General features: G+C 36.4%; 1 protein-coding gene across 21 annotated transcripts in view; it reads left to right on the top strand.

The window, feature by feature from the left end:
* The window catches only part of cadm2a (cell adhesion molecule 2a), a 755,249-nt gene that overhangs the window by 576,718 nt on the left and 158,978 nt on the right, over positions 1-19,553 (top strand). For 6 of the 21 annotated variants that reach the window (XM_087269785.1, XM_087269777.1, XM_087269776.1 and 3 more), the window contains 1 exon segment: positions 15,157-15,183. The exons of the other annotated variants lie outside the window; for them this stretch is intronic. In XM_087269785.1, the coding sequence (XP_087125911.1) occupies positions 15,157-15,183 (27 nt within the window). 21 annotated transcript variants of the gene reach the window in all.

The following is a 19,553-nucleotide window of genomic DNA, read 5'->3' as shown; positions in this document are numbered from 1 at the left end:
TGCCAGAATATGGGTTAACTGTGGGGGGTGTTTGTCACAGAACCAACCTGCTCCCATCCAATTAGTTTTATTTATGTCCAATTATGTTAATTGCTGCTCCATGTGGCAAAAAATGTTGGTTTTTGAAGGGAATTATGCACAACACATCCATTGTTTAACCAATGCCACCTCCTGTAAAGATATTGCAATAAAACAGAATCAAACTGCCGGAAGCATTTTCCAGGAAATCATTAATAATTTAGCTGGCCTATTGTATTAATCATTTCAGGCAATACCCCTTGCAAGGTTTTCTTTTACAAACAGCCACCCTGAAAATGATGTCAACAGATATTACGTCCTTCAAACATGTGTGATTTTTGCAGGACTTAGAAGATCTTTTGAAGGATTTTTTTCTGTTGACAATAGATTTTCAACATTGTTAAATCATCTGCAAAAACAATGAAAACTACATACTGAAGTAAATTATGTAAACAAAACCAAAGACCTAATCATACTTCATATAGATCAAAAATTTTATCAGGGTTTTATTTTAAATCAAATTTAATTTACAGTAAACTACCTGTGCCTGACTGGCATGATTTGTGCGGTGACCACCTGTGTTCATGACAGCGGAGCTCTGTCCGTTTGATGTGGAGTGGCCACGAGAAACGGTAGGCACGTACAATACTATATATATATATATATATATATATATATATATATATATATATACATATATATATATATATATATATATATATATATATATATATATATATATATTGTAAAGTTCTTATCTTCTATTATATCTTAAATATAATATAAATACATGATCAAAATATTGCATAAACCTGCATATTTTACAACAAGGTTAAGATGTATAGACAAATTACCATGTTAGTAAACATTCAGGATGCGCACGCAGGGAGGTGGCAGAAAAATTACAGGAGCGCTAGCATTTACAGCGAGGGGATGACATCCAATGCAGTACAGAGTTTGTTGTTGTCTTGGAAATAAGTTATAGTGATAACATATTATACATATCTTTTACATAATGCTCTCAGTGTATTATTACAGCCTGTCACCCAGTGATAAGCACATTTATTCGGCAAAATTAACGTTAATTGGCGTTCCTCTGACAGGTCCATTAGCGATAGCACCCTCCCATTGGATATTGGATAAGACCAAGCATCCAGCCCCAAATATACAATCTTATTGAAGCTCCAAGTGATTTTATATGAAAGAAGTTAAAGGCCTACAAGTCTTTGGATGCCAACAATGTTGTTCTATGTAGTCATGTGCAAGAAATAAAGCTCCATTATTACCAGATTCAACATTATGTAGTGCTAAAACATGAGATTCTACCTAGCCAAAGACAAGAAAAGAAGATGGAGCTGTACAAGGTCTGGGTATTTAATCATCAACAAGCAAAACAACTGCATTCTGACAGCAAACTACACCTGTACGGCAGGGTATGTGAAATTACACAAAGAGATAAAGTTGGTTTTATATTCACACATTCTGACTTTCTCCTTAATAATATAATTTATTATATACAGAGATATGACTTGGCCCAGGTTGACAACAGTGGGTAACGTTGTGCATTGTCTTTCCCCTACTTGAGAGGACAAGCCATGAGTGAGATAGAGGTCTCTTTGCGGTACAAGTCAATGTCTGCATCAATCTGAACAGTGTGCTGTGTTTCTGCAGTCCCCATGACTGTTATTAGTCGTATTCCCCAACTTGCAGGCACGTGCACACATAGGGCTCAACCTGTGCTGTTCACATGCCCTTTTTAGTCTTGGATAGAAAATGACCTTCCAAAATGATCAAAAGTGCCCCCGCGACGCGACACACCCTCCGTCCCACCCTTCAGTAGGCGTGTGACAACACCGCTCTTGAGTCTGCGCGCTAAACCCCCCCTCCCCGCTTTACAGTACGCGCGCGACAACACAGCTGATCAGAACGCGCTCGGCGACAACACCCTTTTGGTTTCGATCATTTCTAGCTCTTTTTCATCCAAGCTACTAGGAGCACACTCCATTTCCATATTACTGGATCTGTAGCGACAATAGACCGCAAAGGATGATGATCACGCCTGGGCTGATGGGAATTGTAGTTTCCGCTACCTCCCGTTCGCTTCGTTCACCTGAGCAAATTTTCTCAGAAGACCTATAGTTTTATTGAGTCATGCGACTACGGTAATATCAAAAAAATTTTCTATTGCGGTATAACGGTATTTACAATACCGGTACATCCCTATTAAACAATATAGGGATTTTGTCACAAGTTGTCACTGAATGAATGTGTGAATATAAAACCAGCTTTACCTTAATAACTCATTGTTACACTTTTACGTTTCAGTCTTAGCATTCATTGTCCGCAGGTTAATTAATCATATGTAACTGTTTTTGCTAAAATCGTTGCTGCAATCTAAAAACGATTAATGTGTATTATTCAGCTAAGCATAAACTTACCTGATACAACACTAGGACTGCAGAGTCAAGCATTTATAATTAGGCAGTCACTTCATTCAGCTCTCTTTTAGCCAAAGAAGTCTGCAGTTGGCATTAAAGCAGTGTGGCGTATAGTAAAAGAATTTGCATCCTACCACGCAACAAGTTTGCTACTGCAGCCATCCTTTTTTAGCAACTGGGGACCCGTGTGACATCCTGTGTGACGTAGGTTGGTAATTGGTCTATTCTGTACAGTAAAGTTTGTTGTTCAGTGCGCCACCTGGTGGATGTTCTGTGAAGCACAACACATTTATTTCAATTTCAAAGAGAGTTTGACAGCACGCAAAACGAATGAGACAAGCCACCAGGGGCTTTGCTAGACATAAATATATATATATATATATATATATATATATATATATATATATATATATATATATATAATATAAATATTATTATATATATATGAAATAAATAACAGAAATTATTTCTAAATGTAACTGGAAAACAACATAAAGACACAACTGGAATGATATGCTAAGATCATTTAGAAATTGTTTCGCATGAATAATAATTTCATTTCAAAATTTCTATAGACAATTCTATACAATACAAAAAAAAAAAAGATGTTTTATGTGTGAGGTGCGTGGGTTTGATGCGCGTGGTTTCTGCGCACATGTGGGGATGTGTCAGTTTTATTTCAGGATTATCACTTTTAATACACTCAATGTTTGACCCTATGTGTTATTAGAAAATTAATTTAACATATTATACTTTTGCCCTTTAAAACAGTTGGTTGCTGCCTGCAAATTGCAGTTTTTTTTCTTGTTTTGTTGTTGTTGTTACCGTACTTCATTTGCAGAGCAGATTCTTGCTAATGAGTCCCAGTGGAAACACTTCAGCATATTTCTTTTAAAAAAATATTTGCCATCATACTTTAACTGACTAAATCCTGATTTATCTGGGCATAAAAATGACATTTTCTGTCATGTGCATGGTGGAATGTTTAGATCACATTTATATGCATTTACAGGTTTGCACGAAAGCCCGGCAATTCTTAAAAAGTCGTTTTATGACATTTGTAATATCTCAAATGTGTGATTGGAATTAACCTGGATTCAAATCACACTCTGTATGTGTCAGGCACTGCTCTCTTTTGATTATGTGCATAAAATATGGAAAGTGTGTGAGGAAGAAAAGGATAAAAGAATGAGAATGAGTACTGAAGATGCAACTACAAACAGAATCTAACCAAAGGAAATCAGATTTGTGTGTGAACCAGAGTGAATGAAAGAGAATATGTCAGATCAAATGCTGCTTTATCATTGTAGCATATCAATATTTGGAATACAAAGCTTATGCTTATTGTTTTTTTTTTTTCTATTTTTTAAAAGTCTCTTTCTGTCTTACTCACCGGCATAGTGAGTAGTGAGAAACAACCATGGCAGCTTTTAGATTTTTTTCCTTCTTACTAAAATGCCAAATAATCACATATACTGTATATCCACCATAAAGCTTAATAAAATATCATTATATTGTTTTATTTTATTGCTAATTTGCTGACTCATCTGCATCGCATCAAATTACAAAAGTAATTTCTGATATGTCAAAAAAAATCAACTGAAATGTTACTTTTTTCACATAAAATGACAAATTGTGGTAAAATTGTCATAACTTTGCACAAAAATATATTCATGTAGATCATTATTTTTCTTAGTTTTTAAAATGTCAAATTATTATGATTTGTAATATAATACTCTTTAAATATAATATATTTATTTTATTTTAGATATATTTTACAGAAGACAGACTCAAAAGACAGACTGACAATTGAGTAAAGCCCAGCAGATTAGTGGATCATTTAAAGGTTCAAGACACCCTTGAGTACTTTTTTTGAGATTTTAACAGATTTGTGTGTGTGTTGTGGATCATTTAAGACAATGTTAGCACCTGTCAGCTTTAATTGTGGGGGACAATAGATAAATTTGAGCTTTTGTCAGCTGATTTCATATGTTTTGAGGTGGGATCAAAATGGCTGACGTAGCGCCGATCTGCGTGTCCAGTGATGACGCGTTGGTTTCTCATCATTATTCATAGCTGAGTTTTCCTATCCTATAAGAAGACTCTGCTTTATAATTATTTATAACTGCACATGCTTCTGAAGGCAAGGCAGATCTGCCAAGCTGTAAGATGCTGTCAGGGCCAATAGAGCAAAGCTGTTGGTTTGAAGCAAGCATTTTTGTTGGGAGAGCTCTACAAGAATTAGTGAATGGCAGACTTTTATCAGTCTTTTATCAGTTGACTTTGTTACCATTCATACTCATTACCTATCCATGCGGCTGCTGTGTTCACCATATTCTAAAAATCCTCCACAATATCAGCAGGGCTAATGAAACAAATAAGGCCAGAGACCGGCTGCACTGCTATCCACTATGTCTGCATTCAGATGCGCCTAGACATTGAAAAGTCCTCCGCATGTATATTGTTTATATAAACATGGTTATCTTTTTAATGATATAACAAACTGTGGTTATGTGTATATGAAACTACAAATATCGTAAAAATGTAGCAGGACTTTAAATTACTGTTTATTTCTTTGCATTTAACTTTGTAAACTATAAAATCATGGGTCTCCTCATGGTTCGGTTTGTGAGTCAACTGACAGTTGATCGCTTTCTCTTATTTCCCTGCTCTGCCAGCCACGCCCACTCCTCCCTCTGCTTGCAGCACTCCACACCATCATAAAGCTTCTTTTGAAGGAATTCTGAGGGAAACTTGAACTGAAAGAGGGGGGTTTTATGACCCTTTAACAATTGGAAAGGATTCAAAATGTTGATCAGTATTTTGGGGGAAAACTGTAACAGTTTAATGTCATTATGTGATTTTGTTCTAAACATGGCTGAAAGTATTTTCATTACATATAAAAATGCTGTTATGCTGAATGACATTATCGTGGGTGTCTTCAGTGAATCATCCTAATAATGTATGCCAGTCAAAATATAGAGCATTTGGATGGATTCTTTTCATCAGTTCCTGTTCCTGTTTAGTTCTGTTTAGTTTTCATAGTTACACAAATGACATACAGTAGTATTGTGCTCAGTTGACATATTATATATTCTTGCTGTGTTCAGTTCTTTGCAGTTTATTTTGTGTAATTCTGAGCAAGTATGTTAACTGTGCATTCTAAAAAACATTGAGTTATTTATTTAACCATGGTCGAGTTAAAAATATTTGGTGCTTTGTTGGATTATATATGTAAATATCAACAGTCAACTGATTTAACTAACATAAAACAGCTGTATTAATATGCATGCATAATTTTGTTTTGTGTTATAAAGTTTATTTAAGCTCTAAAGCAATAATATTGTCGTTATTTTTTTATCAAATTACCTCTCCCTGTGGTGATGTTTATAACCATTTCACCAACACTCTTAAATATTGATGTTACAAACACGCGATTCATAGCCGATCTATATTAAACATATAAAACGCTTCCTCTACCTCCCGAGCTCATATCTTCATCTCTCAGAAATAATGTTTATTAATGTTTATTTTAATAAGCAATATTTATTAATATTATTATGCAATGCGTTAAAATAACACAAAGTTGGGAAGGTTAATAAACTATAGTTGGGTTATATGGGGTATTTTAACCCAGAATTATTGTGGCTGAATGAGAACTCAGTTCCTATTCTTACTCTGAGATGAAACAGAGGAACTTTCAAGCAAACAGCAAAAGAGAGCGAGAGAAAGTGTGTATGTGTGTGTAAGAGACGCTGATTTTATTTCCCTTCATTTAGCTTCACCAGAACCCTCTGCAGGAGTGGAGAAGTAATGAGCCCTAAACGCTGGCTCTTCCTGATTTTATTTCATGTTATTTCATTTGATTTTATGCTATTTATTTCTCCCTCTCACCAGGGCACTATAGCACTGCAAGTGCTCGCGGCTATGCTAAATTGCCAAATTACCATTCTGAAACAGCACAAACAGGGTATTAGCAATCAGGAGCTATTGCCACGTTGCCACCGCTCAAGCGTTTGAAAGGTGCCGAGTGCTGACTTCCGCTCGTGATTTGCACAGCATGTGGCATGACGATGGTCCTCAATTTAAATATTTAAAGGGCCTTAAGGGGAAAAAAAGAAAAAGATCCAGGATCAAAGTAAGTCTAAAGTCATGTAAAAGATTATAAAAAAAAAAACAGATTACATCAGCAAGTGCAATATAACTTCAACCCACAAATTTAACATATCCCGAGGAAAAACTTTCATTATTTATGTAACTTTTTAAACAGCATTTATAGCACTGTAAATTTATGTTAACAAAAGCTTTAGAACTTTTTAACTTATATTATTTCTAATGATGTTTTTAGGGATACAGCATTTATAGCACTGTATATTTGTGGTCTCTTTGGAGACTTTATGGTCTCTAAGCATTAGGTCTCTTTACCATAGAGCCAAGCCACCTAGAGATCTGACATCACTGTTTAAGTTAAGACTGAACATAATTAAAAGGTGAAGTGGACCATTCCTGCTTGACTTGCCAATTAACAGGACTTCTAAACCCTTTCTCCATCTGTTATTGGTCAGCTGAACATATATTTGTACACCCGAACTCAAGGCATCAGTGGACTGTTTTTTTTTCCACAATAATGACAAAAGGCTTACATCTTTTTGGAATCCACTTTATTTATTTATTTATTTATTTATTTATTTATTTATTTATTTATTTATTTATTTATTTATTTATTTATTAATACATATAGAAAATGAGGTAATGTATTGCTCAGGTGTGAATTGTTCACATACTTTAACAGAGTTTAAATATCTTGATGGTTTTGTGGGTTTCGTCTATCAAATCTTATCTTTAATTTGAATTTTTTAATGGATTTAAGTCAGGTGATTGGCTGGGCCATTCTTCAGCTTTATTTTCTTTTTCTGAAAGCATTTGAGAATGTCTTTGGCTTTGTTTTAGATTAGTGTATTGCTGAAATGTCCACAATGGTTTTATCTTCATCCTCCTGCTAATGTAGATGTCAATATTCATTACAATGACGAAGAGCAGAGGGTTGCTGAAGAACTACTGACAGATTTCAGCTGCTATTTGAGCTTTCACTACTTTTCTAAACCTCCCTTTTTTCATGTGTTCAATACTTTTTCTCTGTGTCGTTTTTTTATTACACATAACTCAATTTGTAAGTTACTAGATTTGTTTTCTTTGCATATATGGATTGCTTTGGTTGTTACCATCATCCAGGGAAAATTCATCGGCAATGGTACCTTTAGAAATATGTTTTCTGAAATAAAAAATAATGGGCATGCGTTCAATACATAATTCCCCAGCTGTATTGTTTATATACTGTTGTCACTTTATATTTATTAATGTGGTTCTGCTTATGTCATTTACTGTCGAGTTTGAGTTTTCTTTTGTTCATTTATTAATTTATTCTTTAACTCAATTACTCTTTATGGAACTTAAAAGTATCTTATTTTAGGTTTTATTGAAATATTTAATTACGCTTTATTCCAATTATAAAAGTATTTGTAAAAGTTTGGTTCTAGTTAAAAACAGCAACAAAATTAATTATACAAAATACAAATAGTATGTAAAATAAGACTAAATATGTAAGCCTTTTCCCTCCACTATACATTTTATATTTTATAATTTTGGTAAAAGTGTGTGCCTTAGATAGTTTCAGTACTTCCTGACTGTGATGCCTTCAAATGCCTTCTAAGTAGGCCATTGAGTTTTGAAACATGATTCTTATTTTGCTAAGCCCAATCAACCTTCTGACTTTATTCTTTTTTTTCTGCTCCATCTCAAAGTAACCTCACAGCTGATCTTACATCAGCAAAAAAGGCTGGATTAATGCCAGTGCAGACCGCTTTAACTGATCTGTGGGCCAAGACAGATACCTGTAATTCTCCCACAAATAGCATCATATTGAACTTCCTTTGAGGAATGTTCTGGAACGTTGTCTGAGGAATGAGTGTCGTTTTGGTAGTCCACTACTGTTGAGTGATTTGTTCAGCGAGGATGAAATCAAGTCCATTTGTTTTTCCTCTTGTTTAGGTTGCTCAATCATCGTAATGGTATTACGGACAGCAGGATTTACTGCTTGGATTCAGCAGGAGGTCTTCCCCACTGAAACAAAAGTTTAGGACTCACTACTGAATCAATAAATCATCCGCAAACAAACTAGCCCAACCGGGACATCCTTCATTGCTTTTGTGTGTGCGTATGTGGATGCTGTTGCGTGGATATGTGTATCGTGAATGGCTGATATTTGTTCAGCAACACATTCTCAAGATCTTGACCTTCTTGATCTGAGCTTTTCCCAGCATCAATAATGCAGGTGTGTTGAATTATTCACTAATGGTCAGCAATCTCCAAATGGCAAACTGGGATTTTGTCACCTTCTTTTACTGGAGGAGACTAGTGGCCCTTTCTCCTCTATTTCCACTTTTACCTATTTTTTTCCACCAACACAAAACAACCATACTTGGATAATGTATCCCTGGAGGACGCTGCTTAGTTGCTGTCACTCAAAACTTTGCCATGATTTCTACCAAGGCTTGGAAAGACTCAAATAGTCAAATAGCGAAGGGTTTAGAGTGGAAGACTCTCAGCAAATCTCCACATGGAGGACCAGTTCTTCAATTCCAACACACTTGTTTTTGCTTTGATGAGAATATATACGGCATTTTGAAAAGTGCTGAGAGAAAATGAGATTTGGTTGCTTTAATACATTCATAAAGGTACAAAAATCAAGAAAATGTAAGTGTTTTTTAACTATGCAATGACGACTTCATGTGATTTGTAGAAAAATTCAGTTTTATGGATTTTATGGATATCTATTTTAAGGAAAAAAGGGGTGAATATATATAAACGTCATGAAAGAATTAAACTCTTTCATTCATTTTCTCAATTAATTTTGGCATTTGAGTTTGAGCTCAGGTAGATCTTGAGAAAGCCCCTGCCGTAGTAGCTAATGAACAGATAGTGATTGCTCTTGAGAGATACCTAATTAGTAGGAGCATGTCTATGGTGCTGATTTGGATTTGTCAATTAACTTAAGTTGCATGCTTTTGGATGGTGGGTGGAAACCAGGGAACCCGTGGGGAAACCCACATGGGCATGGGGAGATTGTGTAAACTCCGCACAGAAACGTCAGCTGGCTTATTAAGAACTAGAACCAGTGATGTTCTTACTGTGAGGCAACAGTGCTAACCATTGGGTCACCGTGTCACCAATCTAGGAAGGGAGTCTTAAATTGGATAATGCAGGACCAGCCGCAAGCAATCATAAGCATGTGATCCTCTCGAAATTAGTGTATAAATAATGTATAAATAAACTTCGCTTAGCCTTACACCATGCTGCCCATTCTATTGTATTTATATTTATTAATTTAGTTAATTTAATACATTTTGCTTTCCAATGTTGATGATCATTTAATGTTTAATGAAATCAGGGCATACTTTTTATTGGAAATTACATATATCTAAACATAGATATTTACAGATATAATTTATATATTATTATAATTTTTATGTAAATTTTGATTTTTAAAATAAAGTGCTGATTATATGATGAAGTACTAATACAAATACACTTCTCCAAATGACAATGGGAACACGTTTCATTGGATGAAAAAAACACACAAGGCAAACAAGCCTGAAAGTCTAGGAGAAATAATAGTTATTAGATAATAATAGTTAATAGATGTTAATATAAACTGTTTTGTAACTATGAATTGCCAATTTCATGTGATATGATTTTTATGCATATGTACATTTTTTAGAAGAAAAAAACGAGCAAGCACAAATCACCCTATTGTCATGAGAATAAATAAAAAAATAATCAAATAAATAAATAAATAAATCTATTTTTTCAGTTTTCACAAATAATTTCGCCATTCAGCCAATGCATTTTACTTTCATAATGGAAAATATATAAATTAACAGAAATATTTAATAAAAACTGAAATATTGCATAGTCTTAAGTATTCAGAGCCTTTGCTCAGTATTTTTTTAAAGCATCTAATACAGCCATGAGTCTTTTTGGTTTTTCACACCTGGATTTGGGTATTCACTGGCATTCCTCCTTGTAGAGCCTCTCCAGTTTCTTCACATTGCATGGTAAACATTGATGGACAGCCATTTTTAGATCTCTTCATAGATGCTCAGTTTGGTTTTAGTCAGGGCTCTTGCTAGGCCATTCAAGTTGTTGTGAAGCCACTCCTTCGTTATTTTAGCTGGAATATCAGAAGAAATTGACAGTTAAATATATCATATATATCACAATATATATATCTGAATATTTAGAACCATGTGATATTGCAGTTTTTGCAAAAAATGCCAACAATTCTGTGTTTGTCAATATGGGGTACTGTGTATACATTAATGAGGAAAATATCAACTTAAACGATTTTAGCAAATGGCTGCAATATAACAAAGAGTGAAAAATTTAAGAGGTCTGAATACTTTCCGTACTCACTTTAAGTCTGAAAGTTTAGGGGGAGTATTAATTAATATATAATGTTAATACATTTAATATAAGCAAGAAAAACCAATAGATGCATTCATACCTTCAAAGCCCTAACAATTGACCCTTCGCTAAGCCACACCGAAAAACCGTAACCCACCAATCGTAGCTTTGCAACCGTAGCTACGCGCAGGGGCTCTGTCAAGCTTTTGAGCGAGGGAAACAAGCCAAAGCGCTGTGCAAATGGATTGTGTAAATCTGACACCCAGTATCCTTAAAGTTTGGATGGGATGGTGGAATTTTTTCCCTTTTCAAAATCAAAAACCCAAGAGGAGAAATGACAACGTGGATCAAGCTTGGTTAGGGGCGCTAAAGGAGCGGAGTTAAGTTGTTTTTGTTTTCGATATACCTGACATCAGTGATAGATGGCAAGAACTCACACACCTCTTACCCTAAACAGACCTAAACTGTGTTTCCTACAAAAATACAAAGCAGTTTATGTTTCACAGTTGTCGATATTATGAGCACTGCTCCGTTTAAGCCTTCGCCATAGTAACTTAGGCATACTAATAGTGAATAGGTCATGAGTTATTGATCCGGAAAATACAAATCTGCAAATCTGTTGCTAACTTTACTGAACTTTATATTTCCATTTGTTTTAAGCTACAAGTATTTGAAATTACAAATAAAAAGAACAAAACCGAGATATGATCACAAACTGAACACTTGTGATCAATATACTTTACCCGCAGCTGTATTTCAGTCATCTATAAAGAGCACACAGACATAGTGACAGTAAAAGGTAACTTACTGTACATTGTTATGGGTCAAGGCTAATATTCGCCACAAATTCATCAATTTCCCCTTTCTGACTGTTCTTTCTATGAATGAATTATGTAGAAGCACTGTCCATGCATGTTTCCTCGTTGGTTAGTAACCCTGTATTTTATTGCACAACAATTAATCTATCAGGTCTTTTGGCTAAACATCGAGAAATCACGGTTTAATTAGTTATTATTAGATTATTTTAAAATTTCTCCTCTCCTGCCGTGCATGAACTAAGCTGTTGAAATATCAGCGTATGAGGCGGCTAGGGTAAGCTAGCTTCAATTTTGATTTAATTATTTTGTTTTTTGTCTGGCTTTCTCGGATATCTCACCTGTTCGCCAAAAATGACTAATTATATCCCGAATGTCTGACACCTGCACATACACATTAAAAAAGACCTGCCAGGCATGAAAGCTTGACAGGCGTAGCAACAGTAACTAAGGAGGGCTGGGCTTAGCGAAGGGTCAATTGATTGAGAGTTCACTGTGAGATGACGATAGCGCTTTTGGATTCTTCTCAGAAAGATTTGTGACATTTTCTCCCCTTTTGATTTCTTTCTTCTATGCCTTTTTATACACACTTGGGTTCAAGTCTCATCTTCTGCCTGTCTTTGAACTTTGCCAGTTGAATTTCAAAGAATGTGCACTTCCCTTCTGATTGCAACAATTATCAGAAAGACCCCTAACCCCACCAGACTGTCTGTCAAACTCATGGAAACGCACATTAAATGTATAGAAATGCGCGTTGCTGGCGAGTGCTGTGTCATTGTGCTCTGGTTTTCAGTGGAAAGTGTTATTTAGAACATTTAGGAGCCATTTTCAGCTCCGGTCTATAGTATTGCGTAGCATTATTGTGTTGTATACAATAATTGAGCCTCATAAGCGCTCAGCTCTAATGGTATATAAATGGATAGCTTTGTTTGAGTGGATGCTTTCCGCGCACAAACATGTCAGAAGATGGTCAGAATTAGGACTGTTTGTTTGTTCAGTCATTCATCGGGCACGGACAGCTTGTTGTGTCTGGCTAATTGGAAGTCTGTAGCAGAAAGCTCTTTGGTGTGATCAATAGCCATTCACCAAGCAATAACATAACAGGGGATTGTGGCTCTGCTCGTTGGAGACAGACCGATACAATCCCACACATTCCTTTTGCTTATAGCACTGTTAGTATTCATTTTTTTCTTTTTTTTCATGAAAACTGTACACATTGTGATCATTGAGGCAAAATGTTGTATGCTTTTTTTTTGTATAAGAAAAGAAGATGTCTGTGTCCAATCACAGTTCAGATATAGCTTTAATTTGCTCAACCTCTGGTCATCAAAGATGTAGGTGCTTATTTTTTTGTACGTTAAACATTAAAGTGGACTTCTAGCTGAAGCTGTTGACTGTTAGGGTACTTTGTAACGTTTATTTATAAAGCACATTTAGCTTCAGTTTTGCACGGAACAAAACCAACAAAACGCATTCTTAAAAAAGAAAGGATACAAATGACAATCACAGTTGTAATAAAATTAGGGTATTAACAACAACAAAAACATTAAAGATTAATAACTAGGGAAGGTGATAGATTAGTGGTTAACAAAATGCAAGGTATTGACAACCACCACCAGTGTTGCCAGATATAGCTGACTTTTTCCAACCCAAAAGCTGTCCAAATGCACTAAAAACGCCCAAAAAATTAGATTCATATTTTATTTAATTTTAATGTATTTAAATTTAAATTAACCTATAGTTTTTTGAATTGTCATAATGTTTAACCATACAGGAACCAACACCAGCAGTCACAGAACCACAACATAACCTTGATACATCAAAGCACTACCCCCTGTCACCCACACAGTGCACTTAATGTTGTGTAGATTACACTACCTATAAGAGTATGTTTTACTTTCAAAACGGAGTATAAATATTTTTGTTTGTTCTTTCTATCAATTGAGGAATAAATGATCAATAAAATTGCCATGTTAGTTTAACTGCAGGCGCTGCACGCGCATGCAAAGAGGAGTCAGATTTGTGTAGGTGGTGAAATTTTGATAAAACTCATCTTCACCTCCTGTTGTGAATGGGCCCATGCATTTTGCGCTATGCAATGGTCACTGCTAAATGAATGGAGTAAGAGCACACAGTTAGGTTTTGTTAAATAAGTTGCATATAAAATTTACATTTCAAAACTGCCCAAATTTTGTCAATCTGCCAATGCCATTTTTTACCCGCACAATCAAATTTAAAACCGCCCTATTTGGCAACACTAACCAGCAATTTTAAAAAAAAATAATTTTCTTACTTAGTTTTTGTTCTAGTCCAAATATCTAAACATTTTTAAATCAAGGAGTGTTTTCTAGACAAGCAAAATATATTGTCTTGTTTTCAGAAATAATATATAAAAAGGAAGTGAGTTTTTCCTTAAATCTAGCTAAACAATCTGCCAAGGGGGTACATAAAATATTCTTGTTTTTATATATTAAACCTTCTTATTGTTTTTCTTACACCATCAGAAGATATTTTAGCTTTTTTTTTTTTTAAAGCTTAATTTTGACAAAATATTTTTTAAAACAAGACTTATTTTTTATTGTTCGCCATTACCGAATGATTTCAAGGCTGTTTTGCGTTTACATTTAAGTATAAATATCATTTATTTCACCAATACCAATATTTACTAAATGCTCTTTAGAAAGAGAGAAAAAAAATTTCCAAAAAAATTTAAAACTGAACCGATAATCTGTAAAAAACGTATTTGTTAAGCAGAATTGGAACCACAAAATTTAAAACTAAACTCAACCCTAGTGCTCAACAGAGAACAGAGAATCTCAGAGAACTGTTCAGAGATTTTGTAGACGTTTGAGCTACAGTACAAACAAGACAAAAATGTAAGTTAAAAGCATAAAAAAACAGGTGAAACCAAATTGATACTTCAGACAGACTTCTGACTTTACATTGTGATCTATGTAATCTGTCTGTGTGAGTTCTTGGAAAAAGTGGTCTGTACTCAGGAGTTTTGCTGAGGTCTAATAAGTTGTATGAAACAACACTTCAGGTGGTCTGTGTAAACTGTGCTTCCTGGGATAGCATCTTTATGTGCTTTTGAATAGTATCACCAGTGTATTGGGAGTCTCTGTAGCTCACAGTGGATGGCACTTGCAAAAGACAAACACTCTTGAATTGTTTTCCATTTAAAGTAGTTATGCTGTTCTGAATCAGACAGATACAAATGCTATTTCCACAACAGGAGGGTTAGTTTGCTCGTTTGACACATTTTACACCCTCTTGAAACTGGCCTGTTCTAATCGAATGTTTTCTCCTCCTGTCCTTCTCTTTCTCTCCCTCTGAACCTGTCTTTCCTTCCCTATTTTCCTTCCTTCCTTCCCTCCATCCTCTCCATCCTTACCCCTCCCCATCACGCTCTGCAATTCCAGTGGCGGCAACAAAAAACAAAGTGAGAGGTGAGTCAGATCCTCCATCTTCCCTGCTGCTTGATAAATGGGAAGACACCGTTCCCAATAAGCTGAGCTGAGATAGCTGCCTTATCACTGCTATGAGCCAGGCAGGCAGTCCCACTGTCCTGTTCCTTCATACGCGCCCATTATTTTTGCTATTTACTACTCCTCTCCACCCTAGACCTCCTCGAACCACTCCCTCCCTCTCTTTGCTTTACTTTCTCTACCATCTTTTCTTCCCTGTCATCTTTTCCAACTAACAGAAAGCTTCTGAACTGTAGTGCTGCACAAAGCTTAGTCGCATGTAGTGACTTACAGCATGGCTAACCTTAAATTATTCCAAAACTATGATATGACCATTTCACTGTTTGTATCACTTCACTTGCCTCTGTGTGTTTTCCGTCAGACTGGCAGTCTGTCGATTTCAGTGACTCTTTCTGTAGGTTACACTTTTATGCCAGAAGGTGGCAATAAGTGATCGACTTTATGAGTGAGTCACTGAATTATTTATGCGCAACACTGACTCATTGAGATGAGCGAGTCATTGAATCGTTCATGCAATCAATTTGTTAAAAAATGTTGACTCATTTGATCAAATGAGTGAGTCATTGAATCGTTCATTCAACAGTTTCATTGAAGAGCAAACCACACACCACTAGCATGTTACTCAGAAATGTGATTCTGTCACCTTCTTTGGCAGAGAAAAAGTAAAGAAAAAAGATGGAAATGTTGTCTAAAATGTAAGTTACTCTGTATGAACAATTCATTGAACTTTTATAAAATCTACAGTATCATTTGCAGGAGATGAGCCATATGTAAGTGACATTGACACTTTGAACAATGTAAGCTCCAGTAGTGTTTACTATTGCTTGTTGGATTTGCATAGCTGAAATCTTGTCATTTCCAAAAATAAAATCCAGGAGAACTGGAAAAAAAATCCTAACATTCATTCTATAAAGTTTGCAATATAGATTTGTTATGTTAAACAACAAAACTTAGTTTATTCACACACTATCTGTTTAGAATGAATTTCTGTCTGATTTCAATAAATGTAAACCTAATTTCCATAATTTCAAATTTCATTTCATTTTCGTCCGCTTTTTCGGGGCCGGGTCACGGGGGTCGCCTAGTCTTAGGAGAGAACCCCAGACCTCACTCTCCCCAGACACTTCCTCCAACTTCTCCAGGAGGATCCCGAGGTAGTCCCTCTAGTGTGTCCTGGGTCTTCTCCAAGGCCTGCTCACAGGTAGGCTTCCCTGAGGCATCTGAAACAGAAGCCCAAGCCACCTCAGCTGTCTTCTCTCGATGTGGAGGAGCAGTGGCAGCCCCTCACCCTATCTATAAGGGTGCACTCTACCACCCTGCGAACAAAACTCATTTAGGCCGCTTGTATCTGAGATATTGTCCTTTACGTTATGACGCAAAGCTCATGACCATAGGTGAGAGTAGGAACATAGATTGACAAGTAAATCAAGAGCTTTGCCTTTCGGCTCAGCTTCTTTTTTCTCACAATGGACAATTACATCAACCTCATTACTGCTGTCGCTGCGCTGATCCGCCTGGCAATGTCACGTCCTATCCTTCCCTCACTCGTGAACAAACCCCAAGATACTTGTACTCCTCCACCTGGCATAAGAACTTAAGAAATCATGCTGATTCTCATCCCAGCCGCATCCCACTCGGGAACAAACCACCACAGTGCATGCTGACAAATCTCAAATAATAAAAGAAATGTATTATTATGAAGAGGATAAGCCTCTTGAGATGAATCATTTAATTTTCAAAGGTATGCCTATATACATAAATGTTTGGCTGGGTCATAGATGAAAAAGAACAAAGAGCCCGGGGGTTGTCTTGTAGACGAAAGTGAAGACTGGGGAGGGGGTGGTGGGGGGTTGGTTTTAAGATTAAAGGGCCCTAAAATGGCATGGACCCTTTGAATCATCCTAACTTTCCCCCTTAGTGGTGCCCCTGTCTAAAATATAAATATTCAAGCATATGCAAACAGAAATACAGGTATTCTGGTAATAAGGTACAAGAGCATTTGTGGGGAAGTTAATTAAGTTAATTGGAAAGGAAGTTAGAGATCGAACAATTAGAAAATAGAAAGGTGCTTTATATTTATTCATTCATTAATTTTCTTGTCGGCTTAGTCCCTTTATTAATCTGGGGACGCCACAGCGGAATGAACCGCCAACTTATCCAGCAAGTATTTTACGCAGCGGATGCCCTTCCAGCTGCAACCCATCTCTGGGAAGCCTACCCAATTCACCTGTACCGCATGTCTTTGGACTGTGGGGAAAACCGGAGCACCCGGAGGAAACCCACCGAAGGCAGGGAGAACATGCAAACTCCACATAGAAACGCCAACTGAGCCGAGGTTCAAACCAGCGACCCAGTGACCTTCTTGCTGTGAGGCGACAGCACTACCTACTGCGCCACTGCCTCGCCGCTTTATATTTAAATATATATAATTAAAGAGATTGAGGATAACACAGTGAGAAATATTTAAGATGACAAATTTATAATGCTGACTAGACAATAATTTATTTTGTTTTGATACAAATCTTTCTTACAATGAATCAGAGTTAGTTCATATGAATATATTTTGCTGTCAACACAGAAAACAAACTCCACAGACAAAAATATTGTGTGAATGTGTGCATACGTGTTGGTATAGATGTCAGGAGTGACCAACTGTTTTCTGATGGCTCACTCCAGTTCATTAATTTCATTAAGTTACAAAGCAGGCAAAATAGACTGAAACATCAACAATTCTTAAGGCATGTGTCCAGGCACGTGAACACATAGGGCTCAACCTGTGCAGTGCATATGCCCTTTTTAGTCTTGGATAGAGAGTGCCCTTCCAAAATGATCAAAAGTGCCCCCGCGACGCGACACACCCTCCGTCCCGCCCTTCAGTAGGTGCGCCACATCACCGCTCTTAAGTACGCGCACTCAACCCCCTTCCCCTGCTTTACAGTACGAGACATCAACAACAACCCCCCCCCCCCCCCCACCCCTTTTTTTTTTTCAAACAATTTATCCAGCACATGCCCTTTGGACGGTCTCTGCACGGGCCTGCATGTGTCCACCAAAGTGAACAACTGAAAGTTCTTCTAAAAAAAAAACACTGAGCTGTAAGCACTTTTCCAAATGCTGAAATAATGTCCAAGTTGTGTGGATTTCTCAGCGTAACCAATCTCTGCAACCACACAACTACATTAGCAACCTGCAAGACACTGAAATCATGCCAACCACTAGCATGGTGGTGGATTTTGCATAGTATAAGAGGCACATTTCAGTGAAGAATGTTTCATTGTGTCCCATTTCTTTCTGCAAAATAGAGGTTTATGAGGATTTTCTGTCTAACTCAACTACTGTTATGCTGTGTTGCCATTGGATATTTATATAGAACAGTTCCTCCCATGCGCACAACTTTTTCGATGTCACCTTGCATTTTTGTCACAGCAAGCAAAAGGAAGGTGCCTTTTTTTGCCACCTACATTCAAAAGCTTATTCTCATTTTTGTGCTTCAATAGACAAAGCACATGAATATCAATCTGTACAAAATGCTTTTTAAATTTTAGGCTTTTATTTGTGTATATAGACTGTATGTGTGGCTAGAAAAGATTATTTATTGAGGAGACCAACAACACTGCAGCAATTTTAAGGACTCACCTCCGAGCCTGTGCTTGTGTCAAAGTATAAGGCATTTTTTATCATAGACGTCTGCTGTATAAAGAGCATTAAACTGACCCTGTGGTTTATGGCTGTATTTGTTTCACTTTATTGTGACAGTGCGCCCTTCAGAGCGCGGCCGTATAATTTCACAGTTTGCTGTTTGCCACATAGTTAGGCATTAAATTTAAAAGATACTTTCACTTAAGTGGTTCAGAGAGAAGCAGTGAAATATTTACAAGGGTAAGTTCACAGAGGTTATGTATTGCTTGGTAAGCCACAGGGAAGTAAGATTTCTTTGATTGCACACAAACAAATACTTGCATGCACACACACAGAAATCAGTTCAAACAAATGCATTCAACTTCAGTAAAGTCAATGGATTCATGTGGAAAACACTTTACTGCCTTGGGGTAAACAAAATAACGAATAACAATAAAAATATATATATAAAACGGTAAATACAGCTTTTCATAATTCACTTGTCACAATTGGGAGCACAGTCAAAGTTGCAGATACTAGGTCACCTTAATCCACCTTTCCACTGCATATGACAAACGACAAGCAACAGACCGAAAATTAGGGTACGATTTGAGCTGCGATTCCGTTAAAATATTTGAACTTCTGCGACTAGACCGTATGCAACCGGATGTGATGTATGCCAGTGTTGTCCAAACAGGTCCGTGCTGCCGAGA

Source organism: Danio rerio, chromosome 10 (genome assembly GCF_052040795.2).
Source record: "Danio rerio strain M-AB ecotype USA chromosome 10, GRCz13ab, whole genome shotgun sequence".
Classification (NCBI taxonomy): domain Eukaryota; kingdom Metazoa; phylum Chordata; class Actinopteri; order Cypriniformes; family Danionidae; genus Danio; species Danio rerio.
Note: the sequence above shows the minus strand (reverse complement) of the source record. Positions and strands in the feature narration are given on the sequence as shown.